This window comes from Dendropsophus ebraccatus, chromosome 4, assembly GCF_027789765.1.
Source record: "Dendropsophus ebraccatus isolate aDenEbr1 chromosome 4, aDenEbr1.pat, whole genome shotgun sequence".
Taxonomy (NCBI): domain Eukaryota; kingdom Metazoa; phylum Chordata; class Amphibia; order Anura; family Hylidae; genus Dendropsophus; species Dendropsophus ebraccatus.
In genome coordinates this window covers 49,229,528-49,256,691 of record NC_091457.1, presented here as the reverse complement: position 1 = coordinate 49,256,691, position 27,164 = coordinate 49,229,528, and the positions used below count along the sequence as shown (strand labels likewise).

The 27,164-nt window shown below is 43.8% G+C and overlaps 1 protein-coding gene across 2 annotated transcripts in view; it reads left to right on the top strand.

Moving 5' to 3' along the window:
• Window positions 1-25,947, top strand: part of KIF18A (kinesin family member 18A) — an 83,912-nt gene extending 57,965 nt beyond the window's left edge. Inside the window, exons 16-20 of one of the 2 annotated variants that reach the window (XM_069965773.1) lie at window positions 4,303-4,341; window positions 15,197-15,644; window positions 16,658-16,762; window positions 24,569-24,681; window positions 25,692-25,947. In XM_069965773.1, coding sequence (XP_069821874.1) covers window positions 4,303-4,341; window positions 15,197-15,644; window positions 16,658-16,762; window positions 24,569-24,681; window positions 25,692-25,834 — 848 coding nt within the window. In that variant the 3' untranslated portion in view covers window positions 25,835-25,947. The remainder of the gene's footprint in view (window positions 1-4,302; window positions 4,342-15,196; window positions 15,645-16,657; window positions 16,763-24,568; window positions 24,682-25,691) is intronic. The other variant, XM_069965774.1, reaches the window with a different exon arrangement.
• Window positions 25,948-27,164: the final 1,217 nt, after the last annotated feature.

Below are 27,164 nucleotides of genomic sequence, written 5' to 3'. Positions count from 1 at the left end.
ACATGGGCAGTCAAAGCCATATCTTTGGTTGTTCAGGCATGGGGGGAATTGTAGTTTTGCAACAGCTGGAGTGTCAAGGTTAGCCATCACTGCCTTAGGGTGTCCTGAAAAACTATCCAACTTTTCAGCCACCAGTAATCAAATGCTGCACGCTCTGGTTTGGTGTGCCTGAGGTTCACTTATCTATTTCTAGGCATTGCTGTATTGCCATGGAGACTGAATTACTCTAATCCCTGATCTCTGGTTACACTGACCATTGGCTGTACTCTAACTGCATTGTTTGTCCTCAGCCAAAGTCACTTTTTTATGATTTTTTTATTTTTTTATTATTATTATTAAGGGGTAATCCCAACTTGAACTGCAGCACCCAGTTCATTCTCTTGCGCTTTCATATATTGTTAAGCACAGTTTTCCTTTATCTTGTCTCAGCAAAGTTAAAAAAAAACAAACCCTGGAATGGCTGATAACTGAGAGTAAAAAAAATCTTATCAAATGTTTTTATCAATAAATGTTCGGACTAGTGGAAGAAATGGAATACGCTACTTAAAGGACAAGTGCCATGAAAAACTTTTTCCCAGTAATTGAAGCACATTATAAAGTTATATAACTGTGTAATATGCTTCAATCACCTATCTGCCTCCCTTCCCTGTCTTTTCCCCCTCCACCCCCCACCAGGAAGTGTCCTGACTCACCCAGACCTAATGATTGTCGTCACCGTCACCAGCTCTTCTCTCAGCTCCTTCTCCTGTTACACTAGCCTCCCCCCTCCCCTGCCTTGTCAGGTGACAGGCTTGTTCAGCTCCCATTGGCTGAACAACTGCAAGCCATCACTTGTCACATCTCACTTGCTTATCTTCCCTCAGACTGACTCCGGCACTTAGGCAGCTCCCCCCTCCCCTCATACCCTCTCTCCTGCTGCCGTGGACTCAGTGAAGGAGTCATGTCACTAGAGAAGATAAGCTGAGCAAGCAGAGTCACCTGACAAGGAGGGGAGGGGAGGCTGGTGTGACAGGACCTAGAGCAGCCCTCGCTGATCACTCATCCTCACAAGAAGGAGCTGCCTGGTGACGGTGACGACAGTAATCAGGTCTGTGTGAGTCAGGACACTTCCTGGTGGGGGGTGGAGGGGGGAAAAGACAGGGAAGGGAGGCAGATAGGTGATTGAAGCACATTACAGAGTTATATAACTTTGTAATGTGCTTCAATTACTGGGAAAAAGTTTTTCATGGCGCTTGTCCTTTAAGAATATTACTGGTAATGATGGTTATAATTTAGATCATTGTCATAGACCTAGACATATACACACAGCATTATTACACATGGTTTTTATTTTAGGGAGGCTCTATAAGCCATGGAACCTGAAACTGAAAGATTTTAATCCACCCTGGAAGATATAATAATGTGCTGACAACTAGCCGCACAGCAAAACTGTAAACTAGGCTTAGAAATGTTGAGTGAATGACAAATCTCATAGTTTTCCTATTTAAAAAAAATATTACCAGGAACTCTCCTTCCCCTCAATTTAAATGAAGATTTATGTCGATCTAGTCGCACCTTCTGGGGAGCTGGTTCTTAGTCTTAATCAGCTCAAGATGTTGGAACGGAAGGTGGACTTTGCACAGACATTACAAACCCACAGCCACCTGTTATAAAGTTGTCATTAGTTTGTATTTAAAAAAACATATTTAAGATTTAGTATGACTAGTTTGGATTTCACATGTCAACAAAGCCACTCAAGCATTTTATACTTGGCCATTTCCTCTGTCGTATTTCTCTTTAAGTAACATTTAGAAAAGGTGGATTATAGACAACAATGCTTCATTCCCATTTACCTTGGCAGGCATCGCATGCACAGGCTAGGTTCACACGAAGTAAAAATTACAGCTGTCTTTTGTTATAGTGGCCCTCATTGTGTCCGTTATTTCAATGACGTCCGTTATTATGAAAGATGGCATCATTTTTACATCTAGCCACAACATGCAAATGAAGCCCTTGTGTTTGCGGTAGCCAGCTTTACATAAACTCTATTAGGGAGATTCATTAAACATGGTGTAAAGTAAAACTGGCTCAGCTGCCCCTAGCAACCAATCAGATTCTAACTTTCATTTTCCAAAGAGTCTGTGAGGAATGAATGAAAGAAGGAATATGATTGGTTGCTAGGGGCAACTGAGCCAGTTTTACCTTACACCTATCTGCTTATATGCATCACATTGTAAACTTTCTGCAGAATTTACAACTACTTTGATCAATATTTTACATAAGTAATTTTAAGTAATTTGTTCTTTTACAGTGTTCTCATGACATCATTGCACTACTGGTATATATACACATTAGATCCCATCCTTAGCTATGCTCCAGAGCTTTCAATTGTAGCACAAGACTGATGGACCCTAGGTGTCCTAATTTATATATCTGTGCCTGAATGGTCTCACTATCTCCTGCATGTCCCCAGTCTGTATAGTTTATGCAGCAGTCAATGTAGGCTATTTATATTGCAAAGGAAAAGACTCTGGAATTATTGTTTTTGTCAGCATGCCAGAATTTTTTTATGGGCTTTGGAACAATTTACCATAAAAAATAAACTATACTCTCCTGCCTAATCCCTCACTGCTGATGCCCCAACAGTGCCTGATCCCTGCTGATCAGTGCTTCCAGCTTTAATCTCTGGCTCAGGCATGTCACCACTAGAGATGATTGAACAGGGCCGAGGTTCAGGTTCGTACAACCCGAACCATTGGTATTTAACTCCCGCTGCCTTCCCGCTCCATGGGGAAGGTGGAGACAGCCCGAACCTGAACCTCATATGAACCTGAACCTCGGCCCTGTTCAATAATCTCTAGTCACCACTACCACTAGGGATCAGCTAAGCTGCCATTTCCTGCATGTCTTGGCATAGCAGGAAGTACTGATTGGTGCGGCCTTGATACTGTCAGGAGAGCAACAAGAGACCAGTCATGTAAATGGTTTGTTTTATTTTTCATTTTTAAACCATCCAATAAAAACCCTTAAAAATATCCTGGCATTGGACAACTGTGTTGTATCCATTGGGTAATGGTAACCATTGGCTGAAAATGGACTCCTCTCTTTGTATAGTTTTTCTGTTTCTCCGTGAAATGACTGGTTCTGCAGTTGCTATGTATTATTCACTAATAGCCGATATGACGATTGTTCTTGTGTTCCACAAAACTAATTATTTTTAATGTAGATATCTAGTTTCTATGCAAAACAGTAATTGTTTTTCTATTCATCAAACACAGCCACCAGGGAATTTGCTAACTTGCATATCATAAAGCTAATCACTGGCAGTGTGTTTACTTATTTCTGGATTTCATGGAAGTTTTGGTTAAAGCGTGGGCTGTCTGTTCCTGACACAACACTTCTGCTTTCACTTCAGCGTTCTCTTAACTCAACATCATTGTTTAGTAGAGGCAGCCATTTTTTGTTATCGATCTTCAGATTTCTAGATTTATACTCTATAAGGCTATGGTCACACGCTGTATGAGACAGGCCAGGTCACGCAACGGCCAGTCTCAGAAAAGATTCTCCCGCCCAGTACTGCAGTACCGGCCGGATGGGCTTTAGTGCCGCTGAACTCTTATGTGGGCGCATCTGTGCGTGCCCGCATCAGAACTCACCACTGCACACAATGGAGCGTGCGGCCAGAGCCGCTCACTCCACTGTGTGCACTGACAAGGTTTTCTGCGTCCGCTATTCAATGAATAGCGGCTGCAGAAAGCTGACCTGTCAGTTTCTCGCGGCGCCACTAGGGATCCCGGACAAAGTGTATAGTATGCGTATACACTTGTCAGACATCCCGAGCCGTTGTGATAAATCTGGTACAATAGTCAAGTTTACACTGTCAATACCTGCCCCTATATATGTATGTTACTTTAATAGATCTATATCTCTACATATTCCTAAGATCTGTTTCTATTCAACATCTATGGCCTAGACAAAAGCATCTTTATGCAAATTTTATTGCGTATTCATACTGCTCATATATATATATATATATATATATATATATATATATATATATATATATATATATATATATATATATATACACACACACACATATATACATATGCCAAAGAGATCTAAAGAAACTACTGGTACTGTCATTTGCCAATTATCTTGATACTACTTTAGAGAATTTACAGACCGTTTTCTTAATCTTTAAACCCATGCCATGACCCATCCCTAGGCATTCGGAGTGGGACGCAAAGAAACTGTGGACCAAATACGCCACATGAGAGGAGGCATAGAAAAATCTAACAAGTGTTTTCCTTTTGAAATTAGGCACTTATGACCACTGTGCAAGAAGTGAAAACCTCTTAGGTAGGCAAGTTTACATGCTTGATTTATTCTGTATATAGAGTTGTTGGATGGTAAAAAGTACTAAAACCAACAAATTAGGTGACTGGTTCCCTTTAATACTTAAATGCCCTATTAAATAATATATTTTATTATATCTGTTTGATGTACTGTTCAAATCTTATTACAGATTTGTGACTCAATACCAAAATGTTTGTTACCAATTGGAGGTGTGTCCATCCAATGAGAGCTGACAGTCCCAGACTGGTAACACCCAGTTGGTTATAGAGTCATGCATTTCTAGTAAGCATAACAGGAATAACACAGCACAGAGCTACTGTATAAGAAAAAGATGTTCCACAATTGTTGTTCATGGGCATTGTATGCATTTGCTAAAAAAGACAGCCCAGGAGTGGTGACAGGTCATCTTTAAAGGGCTAATATACTGTATGAAATATATACTTTTAATTGACTTGCAGCTTTGTCTTGAGTCCTGCAGAGACAAAGGGGTCATTATGCCGTTTAGTATGTGGTAGAGACCTGTAATTTTGTTGAGCCTGATCTGCTGAACATTTTCACAAGTAAACTATACAGTTAGAGATGGGGTGGGATTTTACCTTCCATATAATTGTACATTTTGTCCCAAATTCTTTGGGTGGATGGCAGATGGAGCTTCAGAATATCATTAAGTCTATGGGACAGGCGGAACCTCGCGGACTCAGCTTGAAGTGTGCACACACGTATTCCGTAGGGTGCACATACCCTAACACGAGAACGCCAATTCAGTAGAGAAGAGTTGTTCTCATAATGTACTGTATGTTAAGGACTACAGCACGCTCGGGTTCATCCACACCTGAGTGTGCAGTATTTGTAGCAGTGGCTGCAGAAGTTTGATGCAACCCTAAGGATATCTGGAAAATATGGATACAGCCATAGGCTATATCCATGCTTTCCAAGACTCCATAGGGCTCCCTCCAACTTCTACAGCCACCGGTAATTAAATACCGCATGAACCTGAGCCTGCTCGAGGTTTACTAATCTCTATTAGGGACTAGGGATGCACCGAAATATCGATACTACTATCGATATTTCGGGCAAAAATACGGTTCGGTACCAGGATTTCCCGGTATCGATATTTTATATTAAGATGCATAATAACACAGCTTGATATAAAGTATAGAGCAGAGAACACAGCCGGCGGCTAGGTGAGCGCCGGCCGTGTTCTCTGTGTGCCGCCCCCTGCCCCCCTGCGGTCACCTCCTGAGCTCACCCACTCTCCGCTCCTGGCGGCGGCAAATTCAAATAGCCGGCACATAGCGATCGCTAGTGCCGGCTATGTAACTGTGTACATGCCGCTGTCACAACTGACAGCGGCATTAACCCCTTCCCGAGTCGCTCCATATACAACAGGGGTCTCTGCTGCATATGGAGCAGCCCCACTGAGGAGGCGATGCGGCCGCTATATATGCAATGCGGCAGTGAGGTGGGGGAGGCCGGGGCTGTCAGGATGCAGCCAGTGTGGACTGTGAAATGTGCGGGGGATGTAACCTGAGAGTCCCTTCGTCACACTGACCGGGGAGCATGGTGCATGAAGATAACGCTGCAGCCGCCCGACGGCCCGGACAGGTCGTCAAGGCATAAATCACTGGTCTGTATGTGAGGCAGCTGTGCGGCAGTCTCCATAGCACAGGCCGTGCTTCCCAGGCAGTGTGGTGACCTCTGCCCGGCCCGTGTGTCTCCCCCCTCCTCCACAGCCTCCCCGTGCAGTGTCCAGGACCCTCTCCCTGTGCTGTAAGCCGGAGGAGTCTTATGTCCACTCTTTCTATCTCCTTTCTCTCTCTGTTTAATTACATCACTAGTTTCCTCTGGCTTCTTACCTTGTGTCCATCAGTCAGTGTAAGTGCCCTGCTGTTTTATCTATCTATCTATCTATCTATCTATCTATCTATCTATCTATCTATCTCCTATCTATCTATCTACTCTTTATCTCTGTCTCTTCTCTCTCTCTGCCCCCTCTATCGGTCACTTCTTTCTCTCTGCCCCCTCTATCTGTCTCTTCTCTCTCTCTCTCTCTCTCTGCCCCCTCTGTCTGTCGCTTCTTTCTCTCTGCCTCCTCTATCTGTATCGCTTCTTTCTCTCTGCCCCCTCTATCTGTCTCTTCTCTCTCTCTCTGCCCCCTCTATCTGTCGCTTCTCTCTCTCTGCCCCCTCTATCTGTCTCTTTTCTCTCTCTCTGCCCCCTCTATCTGTCGCTTCTTTCTCTCTGCCCCCTCTATCTGTCTCTTCTCTCTCTCTCTGCCCCCTCTATCTGTCGCTTCTTTCTCTCTGCCCCCTCTATCTGTCGCTTCTTTCTCTCTGCCCCCTCTATCTGTCGCTTCTTTCTCTCTGCCCCCTCTATCTGTCGCTTCTTTCTCTCTGCCCCCTCTATCTGTCGCTTCTTTCTCTCTGCCCCCTCTATCTGTCGCTTCTTTCTCTCTGCCCCCTCTATCTGTCGCTTCTTTCTCTCTGCCCCCTCTATCTGTCGCTTCTTTCTCTCTGCCCCCTCTATCTGTCGCTTCTTTCTCTCTCTGCCCCCTCTATCTGTCGCTTCTTTCTCTCTCTGCCCCCTCTATCTGTTGCTTCTTTCTCTCTGCCCCCTCTATCTGTCTCTTTTCTCTCTCTCTGCCCCCTCTATCTGTTGCTTCTTTCTCTCTGCCCCCTCTATCTGTCGCTTCTTTCTCTCTGCCCCCTCTATCTGTCGCTTCTTTCTCTCTGCCCCCTCTATCTGTCGCTTCTTTCTCTCTGCCCCCTCTATCTGTCGCTTCTTTCTCTCTGCCCCCTCTATCTGTCGCTTCTTTCTCTCTGCCCCCTCTATCTGTCGCTTCTTTCTCTCTGCCCCCTCTATCTGTCGCTTCTTTCTCTCTGCCCCCTCTATCTGTCGCTTCTTTCTCTCTGCCCCCTCTATCTGTCGCTTCTTTCTCTCTGCCCCCTCTATCTGTCGCTTCTTTCTCTCTGCCCCCTCTATCTGTCTCTTCTCTCTCTCTCTGCCCCCTCTATCTGTCTCTTCTCTCTCTCTGCCCCCTCTATCTGTCGCTTCTCTCTCTCTGCCCCCTCTGTCGCTTCTTTCTCTCTGCCCCCTCTATCTGTCGCTTCTTTCTCTCTGCCCCCTCTATCTGTCGCTTCTTTCTCTCTGCCCCCTCTATCTGTCGCTTCTTTCTCTCTGCCCCCTCTATCTGTCGCTTCTTTCTCTCTGCCCCCTCTATCTGTCTCTTCTCTGTCTCTCTGCCCCCTCTATCTGTCTCTTCTCTGTCTCTCTGCCCCCTCTTATCTGTCGCTTCTTTCTCTCTGCCCACTCTATGGCATTGCAGTGTCTGAATATTGTATGGCAGCCTCCCCCATTGACATTGTCCCTGGTGCTGTGCATAGACCCGCTGCAGTGCCACAATAAATACAAACATTAAGGGTAGCTTCACACCTAGTGACTCGCAGCGTAAATTACGCTGCGAGTCGTCTAGGTCCTGGCAGATCACTTTCACTACATACACACAGCGATCTGAACGACCGCTGCGTTTATGTAATTCTGCCGGCCCCTTAACCCCTTCAGCTCCCGGCCGGCTCCCACTCCGCTGTGTACATCACCTGTCCTCGCTGCACAGGGTCCCGGCGTACTGCCCTCCCGCCCGGCCAATCAGTGTGTTGCCCTGCCGCAGCCACTAATAGTAAAAACACATAGACAAACAAAGGCATTTGGTGCATCCCTGTGTTCGATACATAGAGGGTGTTCAGCACATACTGTAGTGCAGTAAACACAGTATCAGGTGGTTCCACAAGATAATAGAACACTAGGTTCCCTAAACCTAAAGCACCCTAAGGGATCAGAACGTCTTTTGATAAAGACTTCGGTTTGGTATAAGTCTAGTCCTTGACAAATGGGTAGGCATATGTGACGGGTGCAGGGAACCAAACTTCAAACGATAGGAAAAGAAAGAAAAAAAGGAACATACACAAAGAACAAGGGAAGAAAGGGGTGGGGTGGGGTGCCCGCAGGTCTTCTGTGCTCCCAGTGGACACTCGTGTAACAGCCATCTTGTTAGATCGGGGGGTCTCCTGCAATTTCACGATTTAAGTATCCGGTTGTGTGAGAGAAGGTCCGTGTCACCTGTGTCTGGACTCTATCAGGTAGTGTCTGGACGAAACTTTCCCAAACCAAGAAGAAACCCTCCACCTTGTGTTCCTTTTAATATGGCCGCTTCCACCCAGTCCTTGCGGAATATGTATAATAGTTTTTCTAGGAATAATTTGCGGTATGGCGGCTGAGGGGATATCCACACTTGGAGGATTGCTTTGCGGGCTGCGGCTGACAATAGGTGGAGGAGATTCCTTGGTCCCCACCCAGATTTAAATCGTTTTGGGTCTGTACATCCGAATATACCCCATTGGGCGTCGTAAGATACGTAGTTCACCAGGTGGGTTTTTGCAAATCTCTCCACAACCCGCCAGAAGCTTTGGATGATAGGGCAATGCCACAAGCAGTGGGCAAGATCTGCGTCTGAGGCTCCGCATTTAAAGCACGAGGAGGTAGGGAACAGTCCCATCTTGTGACCCCGTACCGGAGATATGTAAGAACGGTGGAATATTCGTAGGGTCATTTCCATGTATCTTGCAGCCGAAAGCATTTTTACGGAATGTTCCAACATGGTGAGAAGGTCGGGTATTGCAAGGTCAGGGAAGTGTTGAAGCCATTGGGGCAGCCCTGTTGTTTGTGTGGCATAATCTAGTGAGGAGTGGAGATAGAGGTATGCGTGGAATATCTATCGTTTGGCGGACGTGGAACGGCATAGGGCCTTATGGAATGTGATTTCCCACTCTTCTGGTGGCAATTCCTTCAGGTATTTGCAGAGAAAACTCACGGCTTGCAGGTATGCGAATTGGGGAAAGGTGACATTGGGGAACCGGTCACGGAGTTCTTGTAAAGTCAGGGGCGCTTTGGCCATTACGTTGACCAGGTGGTATATGGTAGTGAGGCCCTGCTGGTGCCAGGTTTTGAATGTTGCATGGGGGTGACTGTCCTGAAAGTCTGGGTTACCCAACAGGGTTATGAACAGTGAGCGGGAGGGTTGCAGGTGGAGTGAGGTTCTTATTCTTTTCCAGGATTTCCAAGTGGAGAGTAGGAGCGGGTTCTCCTTTGTCCAAGTGAGGAGATTTGCGTAAGTACAGTGCAACAGGTTGGAAAGGGAATATGGCAGTGACATGTGGCTATCTAGCTGCGCGTCTGCATGAATCCCTGTGTGCTGAATCCAGTCCTTGATAATGCGAAATTGGGCGGATAAGTTGAGGGCTTTGATATTGGGAAAATTCAGTCCGCGTGTAGTTTAGTTTGTTGCAAGATGTTAAATGCAATTTTAGACTTTTTTGAGCCCCAAATGAAGGTTCTGTAGAGGAAGTTTATTCTCTTCTCATCCTTGGGCCTGAGATGTATGGACAGGGATTGGAAGATATATAAAGGTTTGGGTACTTCAATCATCTTTAGCAAATTGGCTCGGCCCATGAAGGTAAGAGGGAATTTCTTCCATGTAAGGAGGGAGTTTTCTAGTTTTTTGATGTAGGAGTTTATATTGTAGGGGTATAGTTTAACTGGCGATTTAGATATAGTCAAGCCCAGGTAAGCTATGGATGTAGTTTTCCAGCGCAGTGGTATGGTGGTGGTCCACAATGGGCAGCTCGGGCCTTTAAGTAAGAGAGCCTCGCACTTATCCATGTTAAGGGTATAGCCCAACAAGTTCTCCGTGTTCCGCAGGTCCGCCAGTACTTCGTGGAGGGCTTGTCTGGGATTCTGTAGGACGAGCAGGATGTCATCAGCGAAAGCCATGACTTTTATTTTGTGTTACCCTATCTGCACCCCTGGGTAGAGTGAGGAACATTCTATGGGCCTAAGCAGTGGGTCTATTGTAATGTTAAAGAGTTGGGGGGAGAGTGGGCAGCCTTGTCGGGCTCCTCGGAATAGATCAATCTGTGGGGTATTCTTACCATTAATGGTCAGCGTCATTGCAGCTTGGTCGTTAAGCGTCTGAACAAGGGAGAGGAAGACTGGTCCAAAGTTGCGTCTAGTAAGTGTGGCATACAAAAAGGCCCATGAAACTTTATCAAAGGCCTTTTCGGCATCCAAACTCAATAGCATGGTCGGGGGTCTGGACTTGTCTAAGGCATGGGTTGTGACAGCTATGGCCTTACGGATGTTTTTTGTGGAGTGTCGGTTCACCAGGTCTTGGCAGTTTTACAGTATATGGGCTATACACTAATTACAGCTCATTACCCAGCTGAACATTTCTGCCCCTTTGTTTAGCATTAGAATTTAGCATCCAAATAGATAACTTGACGTGTCTCAATAACATGCCGTAATTTTGTTAAAACGTCACACCACGTGACCAAAACAGAAATAATTTATTGACATTATCAGCTCTGCTGCATCTGTAAATTTCTTAATGTCTTACATTAAGAAGGGATGCTCTTTACTGTAGTTTCTGCCTTTTCCTTCAATGAGAGCTTGTAATAGAGGTATCTGCAGCATGCTTCTTCCATCACTTGGCTAATAGGCCTGTGACACTGAAAGCTACAGGGTATCTGCTTCTCCTTAATTTATGAGTAACACATTAATTCGATACGTTTGTCATGACGTCAAGGGTGGAAGAAAGTTTCTGGCACAGTCCAGAAAAAGCAGCACTCAGAGGTTAGTAACCTAAAGCAATGCATTTTTTGCTGATGAAAGTTCATCAGTGCACTTGCCGGACATCTCACAGTATCTCTCCAGATAATTAACCCTGGAAAGAAGCTGAACATAGCCCCGCACCAGTCCCAGGACACGGTGATGGTAATAATGATGGGGTGTCGGATGTGATGCAGACTCTTCTGAACGTTTTACCAATGTAACCCTTTCCTTTGCACATCATTTGCACTGACAGCATACACAGACACATTTACGGTGCTAATATTTATTTAGTTGCACAAATGTAGGTTACCACAGAGACCAGGAGTTTGAAATTCACCCACACTGCTCCTTTTGACATTACAGATAGGTAGCCATAGTTACTCCAGGCAGTCCTGCCTCTTTGTTGTAAAGATTTGCTGCATATGTGAGTAATACTTGGCATGTGATGTTGGTGATTAATGGCCTTTGTTATCAAATTAGAGTTAGCTTGCTTTTTTTTTTTTCCTCTTTCAAAGCGCTATTAAACTCTGCAATAGGTGGAAATTATCTGCTATATTGTCTGAATTTTTTTCTTAATGTAATGTACTTGTCCATTTTTTTGTGTTTTTTTTTTTTCTCCCTTTAAAAAACAAAAATTGCAGTTGTTATTTCTCAAATAGGCAGTATGTTTCCATTCACATAGTGTTTTTTTCCCCGTTGTTTGCCATTTTGTAACATTATCTGCCACTTATCCCTTGATTCATTCTGCACGTCAATTGGGGATCATCAGGGGCACCCCTGGTCCCACTTTTTCCATTCTCTTCAGTGCATAACCACAGTTTGGGGCAATTTAAAAACGTATTAGTCATGAATGTGCCCAGCTCTACAATTATTGGCAGCTTTTATTGTTCCATAAAAAACAGTGGAGTTGCTGGGCACATTCTGACCACTGCTTGGTTCAAATTTCACCTCATTTCGGTCATGCAGTGAGGTGCAACCTGGATCTCAGGACCGCCATTCTTGTGATCTTGGTCCCGGCAATACTGTGAATAGGAGGTAAATGTTTATCATTGGATAATTTTATGATATGTGATCTACAATTTTGGACAATGTTTAAAGAGGCATTGCTAAAAGGAATGTTAAAATACACCATTTGTACATAGATTATTAAGTATGCATGCCAGCCATAAGGTGTATGCAAAAAGAAATATGTCTAATATGCCATGTGGAATATATAAGTAGAGAACTACCGACAGATGAGATGACCGAATGGTCCTCACAAGTCTTAAAGCATCTCTGTACCCACAATCTGACCCCCCAAACCGCTTGTACCTTCGGATAGCGGCTTTTAAATCAAGATCTGTCCTGGCGTCCGTTCGGCAGGTGATGCAGTTATTGTCCTAAAAAGCAACTTTTAAACTGGCAGCCCTGTGCCCAATGGCTGTGGTTTAGAATATCTGTGCCCTAACTTTGCACCACCCCTCCATCCCTCCTCCCCACCCTCTTCATCATTAGGAATGCCACTGAAACATTTTATCCTGTCTAAAAATTGCACAGGTGCCTTAACAACCCAGTCCATATTTAGTATCCACACAGGTGATAGGAGACAATCTGCCTGGAGCATTCCTAATGATGAGGAGGGCGGGGAGGAGGGACAGAGAGGTTGTGCCAGCCTAAGGCCAGGGTTCACCCTGAGCAAACCTAGCAGAATTCCGCGGCGGAATTGTCCGCCGCGGAATGCTGTTAGCCTCCCTCTCATAATGTGAGTCTATGGGAGGCGCGCGCTGCTGTTCTCACAGCGTCCCTCCGCGCTGAAGAATGAACATGTTAATTCTTCAGTGCGGACAGAGCAGGAGCACGCGCCTCCCATAGACTCCCATTATGAGAGGGAAGCTAACGACATTGTCTGCCACAGAATTCTGCTAGTTTTGCTCAGTGTGAACCCGGCCTTATGCATACACAATCTAGGCCCCGGCCGTTGGGCACAGGGCTGCCAGTTTAAAAGTTGTTTTTTAGGACAATAACTGCATTACCTGCCGAACAGACCCCAGGACAGAACTTGAATTAAAAGCAGCTATACAAAAAGGTACAAGCGATTTAGGTGGGGGGGGGGGGGGATTGTGGGTACAGAGTCGCTTTAAAAGTAAATTTCGGAAAATTAATGGTGGACACCTATGTATTGGCAAGGAAGTCCCCCTCTTAGGCCCTGGCTATCATATCAGGCGTCCACTGGGTCATGCCTCCCCTCACCAAGTGGGAGATATCCTGTACACTGGGATATGTGCTAGGGGAGTAACAGCAAGACTAGGCTGTGTACCTGCAGTCTTTGAGGATCGAAATGATCGTTACTGTCTATGCAAGGTAAATAAAGGCTTTCATCTTAGCTGCAGCAGTGTTTAGTATAATGCTTTGCTTGCATTTCCCTACTGCTCTTAGCACCTTGCAAAGCACAAGCCTCTAACCCTCTTGCCATCTATTATAGTGGTGTGTACTGTATAAATCACCCCTATCACAGTGCCATCCTTTTTAGTGCTTTGGGTTATCTTTTCCTTACTCCCACTTTCATGTCTGTTCACATAGCACCTTTCAAAACCCCAGTACATCAGTAACCCCTTCTTCCCCCATGCCATCCATAGTAGTATACTTTGTAAATCATCAGCCCAGCACAATGCAAACCTGTTCAGTCCACTTTTCACCAACTCTGTGTCAGGGCATGGCAGTCAGGAGTATGTAATGTGTGTGATAGACCTTCTCCCTGTACCAGAAATAGCTGTGCACCATTTATTTATTTATTTTTTGATCCCAGGGGTACAATAACAATAGTGAGACCATTAGGCCCTGTTCCCACTTAGCAAAGGTAGCGGAATTCCGCGACGGAATTGTCTGCCGCGGAATGCCGTTAGCCTGCCGCTCATAATGGGAGTCTATGGGAGGCGCGCGCTCCTGCTCTGTACGCACTGAAGAATGAACATGTTCATTCTTCAGCGCGTACAGAGCAGGAGCACGCGCCTCCCATAGACTCCCATTATGAGCGGGAGGCTAACGGCATTCCACGGCGGACAATTCCGTCGCGGAATTCCGCTACCTTTGCTCAGTGGGAACGGGGCCTTAAAGTCACCTTGTCGACAATGCAGGTTGTAGCTACAGGTGCGCTTTAAGACCACAAGACTAACAGTTACATTTTACTGTATGTTTTATACAAGCATCAATCTGAAGTGTTGTATTGCTTCCATGCACAGGAACCCGAAATCTGTTTCTGATAAAACTCTTGTTCTTGTTTCATGAAATATTATCTATTAAGTGACAGGAAAGCTGCAGGGTTTTAATTTTATTTTTATTTTGTGTGATATATCTCATTTCAGACAGGTCTTGTTAGTGTTCACCCAGACCAGGCACTGAGGGGTATTCTTGGTCCTAATTTCCACCACCTCAGAAATCATTCTGCGCTGTCCAGTTTTAACTCTTTCTTGCAGATTGTTGCCTATAAATTACTTGTGCTAAATCACTAAAGAAAGGAAAACAGTAAAGTCAGTTTATTCACACATATAGTGCTCCAATTTCTTTTTTCATAACTGTGTGATGATCTTCAGGTTTACAAGACAATTGAGCAAACTCAGCCAAACTGATAGTTTTGATAGATGCTTCGTATTAGCATTTTATTTTGGCCTATTTACCATTGTATTTATATACTTTTAGATCAACACCTACCATTCAGAATATTTGATGGTCCAGGTTTAAGGGATTTTTACTGTATCATAGACAGTACAGTCTCTGGAAGATGTGCAGATGTTACTGGATGACTTAGACTCAATGAGTATTTTAGCATCTACTTGGCAAATTAGGTTCAGTGTGGATAAATGTAAAGTTATGTATCTGGATACAAATAGCTGGCATGCATCATATATCCTAGGGGGAGTTGCACTGGGAGAGTCACTGGTAGAGAAGGACTTGTAGATGTGGATGTCAATTAACTCTAATTACACCTATGAATTTTATTATAACCAAGGGCCAACACCTTTTATTTGTTGGTACATGCTCACCCACTTTTTAAAATCGTAAAACGGCAAAAACCACAAATCTGGGGCGAAATTCTGAAATTCCCTCTGTTGTTTGTTTACTACATACTTAAGTGAAAATAATATAAGTTATATAAATAAGTTATATACCTAATACATTTACTTTCGTCTCACTGCCTTTTTTTTTTTTTTCCTACTAGTTGCCCCTTTGATAGCCGTAAAGGAAAATCTTCCTCCAAAGCCAATAGAAGCCGTTCTTCCTTGCAAGAGGACGAGGAGGAAACTAATGGATTCTCCAGAAGCTTCAGAAAATGTTGGGGCACCTCAGAATAAAAAAAGCAATAATGCTGAAGATTCTATCAGCGAGGAGCTCACCCCCATTGTTTACACCCCAGAAAATCTTAATAAAACAATCACAGTTATTAAAGAGGAAGCAAATGTACCAAGTGTTGCACCGAATCTGGAAAGTGCCAGTAGTTTTATGGCTCATGACAAGGATGTCCAAAATTTGGGCTTCACATTTACATTAAAGACTGGGTGTGAAGAAGCTGATATGGACTCTACTTATATCCTCCCTCAAAGCAGCAGTAGCCTGAATCCCGATACACATGGCAAAGAGACTCAGCCTCCTACCAGTATACTGCAAAGGTATTTGTCTTCAGTTGATCCATCCGTGCTGCCATATTACCAATTTGTCTTTATATTAGTATAACTATATTAGATAAATAAAATATTAATTAATGGAATAGAGGGCTAGTCAAATATGAGAAGCCAGTGTGCATACAAATTAGTTACATCTAATAGTAATTTACCTTTAATAACTATTAAACAAATTGTCCCTTTTTTTTTTTTATTAATTTGCTTGTGCAGGTTGTAAATATATACCTGTCACTCCCACAAAGTCCTGGTCCGGATATGTAGCACTTCTGGTTGCTGGGACAGCATAAGGTATTGTCTGTTTAGTCGGATAAAAAACTGATGAAAAAAACGGATGCAACTGTGTGCATCCGTTTTTCCATTGACTTCCATTAAAAAAAAAAAAAAAAATGGATTAAAATGGATCCGTTCTTTTAGCGTACACAAAAACATGGTCAACCTTATTTTTGTGTCCATAAAAAAATCCGTTTTTTTTTTTTTTTTTTTTTGTTTGTTTTTTTTAAAGTGGAGGTCAATGGAAAAACGGATGCACACAGAAACACAAAACACAGAATACACAAAAACGTAGTGTGAACCCAGCCTAATACAGGTTTACACTGATTTTACACTAGCATAATGTGCATGACCGATCATGGCTCTTCTTACCCAAACTGACAGCTGTCAGTTCTGACCACTAGACCCACACTCAGAGACACAAAAAGTTTTCGAAAAAATGTGTCAGAGCTTCGGTAAGTGAATGAGACAATGCATGCAAATTTTGATTGCCTAAATTATATAAAGGGGTTTTTAACATTACAATTTATTAGAATAATTTGTGTTTTTCCTGCCACCCACCAGTCTTGCTCAAAGCACCTAACTAAATAGTGTTCTTTGATTGGTCGATTGCTTCGGAACATTCACTTCCATTTTCATAATGAAGTCAGTGCTCTTGGCCTTTCTATATTTTAAGCACATGTAGCAGTATCTAACATAGTAAAAAAAACTCATAAAATCATATTTTTCAGACTAGGACTCCCATCTTTATTAAACAAGAATATAGGAAAATTAAGTGAAAAACCGTCCTACATGGCAATGACTTCAGCTGCAGAAAGAAAGAGAAAGTTATTAAGGTAAGATTACAACTCTTATACCTTACAATCATATGGACTTTATATAATGACATAACTTGTCTGGTATTTAAAAAATGCTGAATATGTGGTTTTAAGGAAAATAACCTGAAGTGATGGCCTTTAGTAAGGCCCTATTCACATGTCCATAGTGCAGCCCTTATTACAGGCCCACGACCATAGGCTGCACTACAGAATGTGCATTAGTAGTGCTCTGTGCTTCACAGATTGTGGGGGGATGTCAGACTTCTAGGACCTCCACCGATCTCAAGAACAAAGACAAAATTGTTCCCAAAATGAATGGGGCCGGCAAGCATTTCTGAGTTCAGTGATCTATAGGAAATAGAGTAGCAGGTGCTGCATATCTGAGAGGCAAAACATGGCTGCACATCCACTGTAATTCTAAAACTGAAGATGCAGAAAGGGGGGCAGGTGCAATGTTAGTATGTATGACATATGGCTGCTGGAGTAGTCTGTTTCTTTACAGAAGATCATCCATGCAGTGGTTTACATTGATCAGTAGGGTCTATGGAACTTTATAATCTAGGGTGGTGGGGTTGGAAATGTACTTAAAGGGAACCAATCAGCCCGATCGGGCTGATATGGTTCCCTGAACCGCTATATATAGCTTCTGCAGCAGCCGCGGAACATGCCGGCCCTGGCTGCAGCAGGAGCTGTATAACTGGAAGAAAATAAAAAAGCTGTTTAATCCCCCGGGCATGTGACAGGTAGCGACGGGGAAGTAGTCATCTGGGCGGCTCCCCGCCCGTATCTAGCCACCGCTCTCTGCCTGTCAGTGTGCTCCGAGGAGATGAATGACATAGAGGTCTGTTACTGTTCTCTATTCCTGTCAATCTTCCCCTCCGAGCGCGCTGACAGGCAGAGAGCGGTGGCTAGATACGGACGTGAGACGCCCAGATGACTACCTCCCCGCCTTTGCCTGTCATGCGCCCGGGGGATTAAACTGCTTTTTTTTTTTTGTTATACAGCTACTGCTGCGGCCACAGCCGGTACGTGTCACGGCTGCTGCAGGTGATATATACAGCGATTCAGGGAACCATATCAGCCCGATTGGGCTGATTGGTTCCCTTTAATGGTTTATTTGCCCATAAGCAGCTGGTGTTATGGCCTTCTCTCAGGATATTCCATCAGTAATAGTTAGGTGGCTTCTAACTCCTGTATTCCTGCATATCAGCAATGAGCTCTGCAGCCTGTTCATTATGTCTGCTTCTTCTTGCATCTCTATACTATTAGTAGCAGAGATGTGTAAGATACTGCAGCATTGGCTTACTTACTTCACTTCTGCAATACCTTCCCAGGACTGGCAGAAATAAATCTGAGCACATTCCTTTGCAAATTGCATTGGAAATGCAAGATGCCCAGTTAGGTCCATTAAATAATGCTTATCTGTCTCCATAATATTATTGCCAGCTACAAAACCCTTTTCTTACATGAAGAGAATGTGCTGCTGATGATGATCGTGTTTACACATGGCAATAATCAGAAATGTAAATGAAAAACAAGGGACAGCGCTCCATGGCGCGGATCAGCTGGACTAAAAGGGGTGAAGGGATAGAATATGGTAACCCTCACCTAATAGTTGTGCTAACCAGGAGGCACGACTCTCGGAATAGCATGAAAAGTATAAACCTGTGAACCACAGCCACTCCCGAACTCCACCAAGGGAATAATGAGGAAAACACCACCAAACTCCAACAGCGGGGATCCAGGCAAATGGTTATATGACTCTTGAAAAAGGAACTGGTACGGTTCCGAAACGCATTTGCTATTTTTAATAAACTTTTATAGTTTTACATTATTCATCTGGTCACCATTAGTCGGACCTACAACTGGATCCCCATTGTTGGAGTTTGGTGGTGTTTTCCTCATAATCAGTAATGAGTATTCACACTAAACCTTCTTTAGGCAATCATCCTTCTTTTCAGAAAGCCATTTAACCCCTTGCCGCAAAATGACGTTTGGGAAACGTCATGTAAAGCAGGTAGTTACTGCAACATGACGTTTCCCAAACGTCATGCTTTCCCTGCCTCCCCCCGCTGTCCCTAGGTGAGATCGAGCAGCGGGAGGAGGCAGTATCACACCGCATCCTCCTGCTGCCTCTGCCCGGAGGGGAGCTGCGCTCCCCCCGGGCAGTTAACCCCATAGACGCCGCGGTCAATGCGACCGCAGCGTCTATGGGGAGATTTGTGGTTTGGGAGGCGATCAGGCGGCGGGAGGGGGCTGTGGCATGTTGCCTCCTCCCGCCGGCACTACTGATGCTCCCCCTGGCCGTTCCGTGAATACACGGTGGGGAGAGATGAAATAAGTGTAAATCAGACCCCAGATCAGCCCCACCCCCTCCTAGTGGCCGATTACCTCCCCGGGCGGCCATCACATCCAAGATGGCCGCCCCCATCGCTGCGAACAAATGATGTTTGTTCGCAGCGATGGAAATAAAAAAAATGAATGAAACACCCATGCTCTCCGCCACCGGAGGTAGCGGAGAGCATGGGGCAGTGATCGGGGACCCCCCTGTGGGGTCCCGGAACAGGCGATCGGCGGTATATACTATATACCGCTGATCGCCTGTTCCCAGTGCTGCCGGCACTTTTTATCCCCTGTCACCATAAAACATTGGTGACAGGGGATAAAGTGTCACCGTGCCCCCCCCCAAGTCGCCCCCCACCCCCCCAGTCACCCTCGTCCCCCAGTCACCCCCCCTTCCCCACATACATTACCTGATCCAGGGAGGTCCGTCCTCCTCGACGTCCTGACTGCTTCTGATGTGCGCATGCGCGTCAGAAGCAGTTAGCTCTAAAAATTTAAAGTGACAGAGACCAATTGGTCTCTGTCACTAAACTATGATTACTGTGATAGAAAATATTACAGTAATCATAGTAATACAGTGAAAATGAATGTGTAAAAAGCACAAGTGAAAAAGTGTAAATGTGAAAAACATACAAATAAAATAAAACACACTTTTTATTATAGTAATAATTGCGGTTTACTCCCAGATTACCCGTAACCACCGCAGGTTGCCCGTATCCGCCCTAGTTTGCCCGTAACCGCCGTAGGTTGCTTGTAAACACACCAGGTTACATGTAACCACCGCACGTTGCCCATAACCACCACACCTTGACCGTAACCACCCCAAATTGCCAGTGACCCCCTCCAGATTTCCCGTAATTACCGCACGCTGCCTCTGACCACCCCACGCTGCCTCTGACCACCCCACGTTGCCACTGACCACCGCACGCTGCCCCTGACCACCGCACGTTGCCTCTAACCACCCCACGTTGCTACTGACCACCGCACGTTGCCTCTAACCAGCGCACGCTGCCTCTAACCAGCGCACGTTGCCTCTAACCAGCGCACGTTGCCCCTAACCACCGCACGTTGCCCCTGACCACCGCACGTTGCCCCTGACCACCGCACGTTGCCCCTGACCACCGCACGTTGCCCCTGACCACCGCACGTTGCCCCTGACCACCGCACGTTGCCCCTGACCACCGCACGTTGCCCCTGACCACCGCACGTTGCCCCTGACCACCGCACGTTGCCCCTGACCACCGCACGTTGCCCCTGACCACCGCACGTTGCCCCTGACCACCGCACGTTGCCCCTGACCACCGCACGTTGCCCCTGACCACCGACCCTCTCCAGATTGGCTGTAACCACCGACCCTCTCCAGATTGGCTGCAACCACCGACCCTCTCCAGATTGGCTGTAACCACCGACCCTCTCCAGATTGGCTGTAACCACCCCAAATTACATGTACCCATCCCAGATTACCTATAAGCGCTTCAGTTTATCCGTTACCACCCCTCATTGCCCGTAACCGCCGCAGGTTGCCCGTTACCGCCGCAGGTTGCCCGTAACCACCTCTAGATTACCCGTAACCACCTCCAGACTGTCCGTAACCACCCCACATTACCTGTAATCTCATTTTTTATTGTATTTTAGCAACTGCGCTATTCTAATAACTATTACTAGCTGCGGTTTTGCTCCAGCAAATTGGCGCTCCTTCCCTTCTGAGCCCTGCTGTGTGCCCATACAGTGGTTTATGCCCACATATGGGGTACCGTTGTATTCAGGAGAACCTGCGTTACAGATTTTGGGGTACGTTTTCTCTCCTGTTCCTCGTGAAATTGAGAAATTTTAAACTAAACCAACATATTATTGGAAAAATTCGAGTTTTTCATTTTTACTGTCTTATTTTGAATACTTTCCTCTAATACCTGTGGGGTCAAAATGGTCACTGCACCCCAAGATGAATTCTTTGAGGGGTGCACTTTCCTAAATGGGGTGACTTATTGGGAGATTTTACTCCGCTGCCACTACAGGGGCACTGCAAACCCACCTGGCGCTCAGAAACTTCTTCAGAAAAATCTGCACTGAAAATGGTAATTGGCGCTCCTTCCCTTCTGAGCCCGGCTGGGTGCCCATACAGTGGTTTATGCCCACATATGGGGTACCGTTGTACTCAGGAGAACCTGCGTTACAGATTTTGGCATGCAGCTTCTCCCCTGTTCCTAGTGAAATTGAGAAATTTCAAACTAAACGAACATATTATTGGAAAAATTCGAGTTTTTAAATTTTACTGTCTTATTTTGAATACTTTCCTCTAATACCTGTGGGGTCAAAATGGTCACTGCACCCCAAGAGGAATTCTTTGAGGGGTGTACTTTCCAAAATGGGGTGACTTTTGGGGGGTTTCTCTTATGCTGGCACTACAGGGGCACTGCAAACGCACCTGGCGCTCAGAAACTTCATCAGCAAAATCTGCACTGAAAATGCTAATTGGCGCTCCCTTCCTTCTGAGCCCCGCTGTGTGCCCATACAGGGGTTTATGCCCACATATGGGGTACCGTTGTACTCAGGAGAACCTGTGTTACAAATTTTGGGGTGCGGATTCTCTCATGTTCCTCTATGAAATTGAGAAATTTTAAACTAAACGAACATATTATTGGAAAAATTCAAGTTTTTCATTTTTACTGTCTAATTTTAAATACTTTTCTCTAATACATGTGGGTCAAAATGGTCACCACACCCCAAGATGAATTCTTTGAGGGGTGTTCTTTCCAAAATGGGGTGACTTTTGGGGGGGTTCTCTTCTGCGGACACTACAGGGGCATTGCAAACGCACCTGGCGCTCAGAAACTTCTCCAGCAAAATCTGCATTAAAAAAGCTAATTGGCGCTCCTTCCCTTCTGAGCCCTGCTGTGTGCCCATACAGTGGTTTATGCCCACATATGGGGTACCGTTGTATTCAGGAGAACTTGCGTTACAAATTTTGGGGTACTTTTTTTCTCTTGTTCCTCGTGAAATTGAGAGATTTCAAACTAAACGAACATATTATTGGAAAAATTTGGGTTTTTCATTTTTACTGTCTTCCTTTGAATACTTTCCTCTAATACCTGTGGGGTCAAAATGCTCATCCTACCCAAAGATGAATTCTTTGAGGGGTGTACTTTCCAAAATGGGGTGACTTTTGGGGGGATTCTATTCTGCTGACACTACAGGGGCTCTGCAAATGCACCTGGTGCTCAGAAACTTCTTCAGCAAAATCTGCATTAAAAAAGCCAATTGTCGCTCCCTTGCTTCTGAGCCCCGCTGTGTGCCCATGCAGTGGTTTATGCCCACATATGGGGTACCGTTGTACTCAAGAGAACCTGCTTTACAAATTTTGGCATACTTTTTTTCTCATGTTCCTTTTGAAAATGAGACACTTTAATCTAAACATATATATTATTGGAAAATTACGGCCTAATTGTGAATACTTTCCTCCAGCCCCTGTAGGGTTAAAATGCTCATTATACCCCTAGATTAATTCTTTAAGGTGTCTAGTTTCCAAAATGGGGTCACTTATGAGGGTTTCCAGTATACAAGCCTTCTAAATCCATTTAAACTAAGAACTGGTCCCTAAAAAAAATCTGTTTTGGAAATTTCATGAAAATTTGATAATTTGCTGATACATTTCTATGCCCCATAACACCCTAAAAAAGTAAAATATGTTTACCAAATTATGCCAGAATAAAGAAGACATATTGGTTATGTGATTTAGTAACTAATTTATGTGCTATGACTTCCTTTTTTAAAAGCAGAGAATTTCAGAAGTTCACAAATTTTTTAAATTTTTCATGATATTTTGATGTTTTTCACAAAAAACACACAAAGTAGTGACTAAATTTTGCCACTAATATAAAGTGCCATATGTGATGAAAAAACAATCTCAGAATCGCTAGCATACGTTAAAGCATCACTGAGCTATAAGCGCATAAAGTGTGACAGGTCAGATTTTGAAAAATGAGCCTGGTCATTAAGGCCAAAACAGGCTTTAGAGGCAAGGGGTTAAAAGGGTTGTTCACCAATATTTTTTCCTTTCAAAGTAACTGGTACCAAGTGCAAGAGATTTGTAATTTACTTCTATAAAAAAAAAATCTAGTCTTCTAGTACTTATCAGCTGCTGGATGTCCTGCAGGAAGGGGTGTATTCTTTCCAGTCTGACACACTACTCTCTGCTGCCACCTCTGTCCATGATTTGGTGTGTCCAGAGCAGTAGTAAACCCCCATAGAAAACCTTTCCTGCTTTCCAGACTGGAAAGAATACACCATTTTCTGCAGAACATACAGCAGCTAAGTACTGGAAGAATTGAGATTTGTTAATAGAAGTAAATCTGCTACTTTCTGCCACCAGCTGATTTGAAAGAAAACATTTTCTGGTGAACTACCCCATTAAGGTGAGTTGGTGTTCTCCTGTGTTTCCTGGAGACTGTAATTGTCAGTGACATTTCTCTGTTACCTGCCATAAAGCACATACCACCTGGTAGCTGCCAATCTTTCTTCTCAATGCAAGGCAACAACTCTGGATATCCGCTACTTCTTTCACATCTACTGTTGTCTAACACTGGGTGTGATGCTTACCACTAAGCTGTTACCCATACATCTTCAGGCTGATGCCTTAATGTACCTTTAAAGGAGTTGTCCTGCGAAAATCTTTTTCTTTCAAATCGACTGATTTCAGAAAGTTATATAGATTTGTAATTTACTTCTATTAAAAAAATCTCAAGTCTTCCCATACTTATTAGCTGCTGTATGTCCTTCGGGAAATGTTTTATTTTTAGTCTGACACTCCTCTCTGCTGACATCTCTGGTTGAGACAGGAACTCTGTCTCTGTTTTCTATGAATTCCCATAGAAAACCTCTCCTGCTCTGGAAGTTCCTGTCTCGGCCAGAGATGTCAGCAGAGAGCACTGTGTCAGACTGAAAATATAACCACATTTCCTGCAGGACATACAGCAGCTAATAAGTATGGGAAGACTTGAGATTTTTTAAAAGAAGTAAATTACAAATCTATGTAACTTTCTGATATCAGTTGATTTGAAAGAAAAAGATTTTCGCTGGACAACCTCTTTAAGTAGAAATAGTCAGCTGGCACTGCATGCATCCCCTAGACCTCAGTTCACACTGCCTCTTGGGGCGCTGTATCAGCTTAACCAGTAGACTTTGGAAATATTCACAAAGAGCAACACTGCACCACTCACAAGTTTAAGAAGTGATCTTTTCACTACAATGGTTTCTCCATCATGGCCCTTACTAAGGCGAGTGTCTTGGGGCAGAGCAATGAATCCCTAAACTAAGTTTTTATTATTTGTCAGAGATTTTTGTTTTTAGTCTCATTGCTGTAAGTTTCTGCTCTGTCTTGTGTTGTACCTATTTCATGCACTGGCAGGAAAGTGCTTTTTCTTGTGAAATAATCCCTAAATTTCAAACTGCAGTAGTGATTGTCTCTTCCCGGTGTGGTTTTAGTCTTGCTGCCGGCAATGCCATAAAAGAAGAGAATGTACAACTTCCTGTACCAAAACGTGTCAAGCAGGACATCCCCGTCGACTGCAAAGCGCTGAGAGTGAAAAGGCCAACAGGTGAGCATAGAGTAATAAATTATGATCTTAATCCTTCAGTTTCCAGTGTCTGATGAAAGCCTGACATTTCCCGGTTATCACCTTAATGGTTTGTTGCTGTGATCAGTCATCTAAAATATTTTCCAACTGTGATGTGTCCTTTATGTTCTGGTTTTACAGAATTCTCTTTAGTAGAAGATCTTGGGTGGCTTATTTTCTCTCTTCTCATATCATATGATGATTTAGTCTGCAGTCCCATGCAAAGCTGAATTCAGAATTCTGCAGTTTCTTGTTACCAGAGAGCTATGCATTGTAAGACCATTCAATAAAAGAGAAGCCTGCGGCTGCTGATACCTCTCTGCCACCCCATTCATTCTGTACCCTGTAATCAAATGTTAAATGGGCACAGTCACACAAAAAAAAAATCTTTTTGACATATTTGACAAAGTTTGAGATGTTTTAAAAAATCTTCCTGGGTTTGAATGTTCAAATTCTGACTAATTAGGAGAATAAGTTAAGATAAATCTTTTCTCAGCATGTCCTCTGTGTCACATGCTTAAGAAAGGCCCCCATGTAATAGGAGGCTAAAACGCATTGCACCATTTATATACTTTTATGCACATTAAATTTTACATGCCAAGGATTTACTACCTCCAGTAGTGGTGACTAGTGCTGTACTAGTGATATTAATAAAACCTAGAGATCAAGGCACAAAAAATGACACCCCAACCAGCCCTGTAGGTGGAAAAATAAAAGCGCTATGGCTCTTAGAAGGCGAGGAGGAACATTGTATTAATTTGACACGAACATCCGTGCATCAATGGGCTCGTTTTTGAAGGGGTTAAACATATCAAAGCTACTACAGGATAAGTTATCCTTCATATTGCAGACTGTGTTTTATTCAGATATCTAGACTTTTCCTCCCTAGAAAGCTGTTTCCACTTTTAGATTTCTTTACAGGATTTTACAACCACAACGCTTCCGATATGGTTACACCGCCCAATAACTGTTTTTTATTTTGTCAATTGTAGGCTTATCAAAGTATAGGGACAACACGGCACTAAGACGACTGCCCAGGAGTATTTCGGAAGGAAGCTTAGCTGGTGCTAAAAGGAAACCTTTCTCATTCCTTGGATCATCTCAGCAGCTTTTACAAGCCACAAAGAAAAAATAGCTTTGCACATCTGGAACGCATACTTCAGTTCAATGACTAGAAGGCCATGTCTTACCGAAAATACGTTTTATTTGTACAGAAACACAGAATAACTTGTACAGTGCAAATCCTAATCCATGTCTTAGTGTCGCTTATTTTAACGTTTGTTTCTTTTTTTAATGTCTTCCGTCCTTACGCGTCGATAAGTCATAAAGGAGGGAAACATCATTGCAGTCTGGTTGGAAGATGTCTGCGTGATATTAAGTCTTAGTATTCCTTGCATTCCTGTGTACTTGTAGAAGGTAATGCCATGTAGAATTATTGTTTGCCATAGGAAGTAGAATAAATTCTCCCATCGTGCCCCCCACTTACTCTCCATGCTAGACAAAATGCAGTAGAGTCATTTGGTTTTAGGGTGCCTTTAAAGATTGTCTTGTATAAAAAAAAAAGTGAGCCTCAAGGATTGCTTATCAGGGAAGGTAAAGTAAACCTCAAACAACGTTGTGGAATTATATAGCTTCATGGGTATCATATTTAACTGAAGGACTGCAAAGCCAGTACTTATATCCTTTCAGATCGTCCACCATCCCCCTTTTAGATGTATTATGATTTCCAGATATTCACAACTGTAGATTACTGATTTTTTGAACCTTCTTTTGATCTTTTGATCCCATTCACAATTTGCAAGACAATAATTATTTGATCGAATCAGTTGACCAGATTTGGTTACCTCTTAAGATAATGAATTTCTCTGCCAGAGTAATATCTGCGACCATAATCTTCAATTTCTACAAATTCATTCTAGATTTGAGGGGCTGTGTTGGCAGTGGTTTGATTCATGTTACTATTCTATCACCGACTACTATTGTAGCTTGACAAAACAAATATGTGGCTACACAATAGCACCGATGTGATGGGAATGCTGATCACATTCACCACTTACCACTGTGTGTTAGATTTGCAGGGGCAGTCAAAGAAGCTCCACAGTCTAAGGACCCTGCAAATAAGCCCCCAGATCCACGCCTGACTTGTGATTAGACAAAATATTAGTTTTTTTTCCCCCAGAAACAATTCTATTTTTCTTGCTAAGTGCCTGGTTCTTAGAATGGGGCAGATCTCCAATAACAAATCCTAGGTACCCAAGGGGCCATTTTCCTTCAGACTCCATCCTTGTTATAAGACTACTTCTCACATATACTATTTGTGTGTTTAGATGAGAGTAACGGGCATATGTTTCTTTCCAAGGGTTCATTCTTCCCATAAGGTGCATAGCATCCACTGGATTTAAGAAAATACTGATAATTTTCAAAAGTTCTCCGTCATGTTTTCCATGAAATTTTCCTTCAGCAAA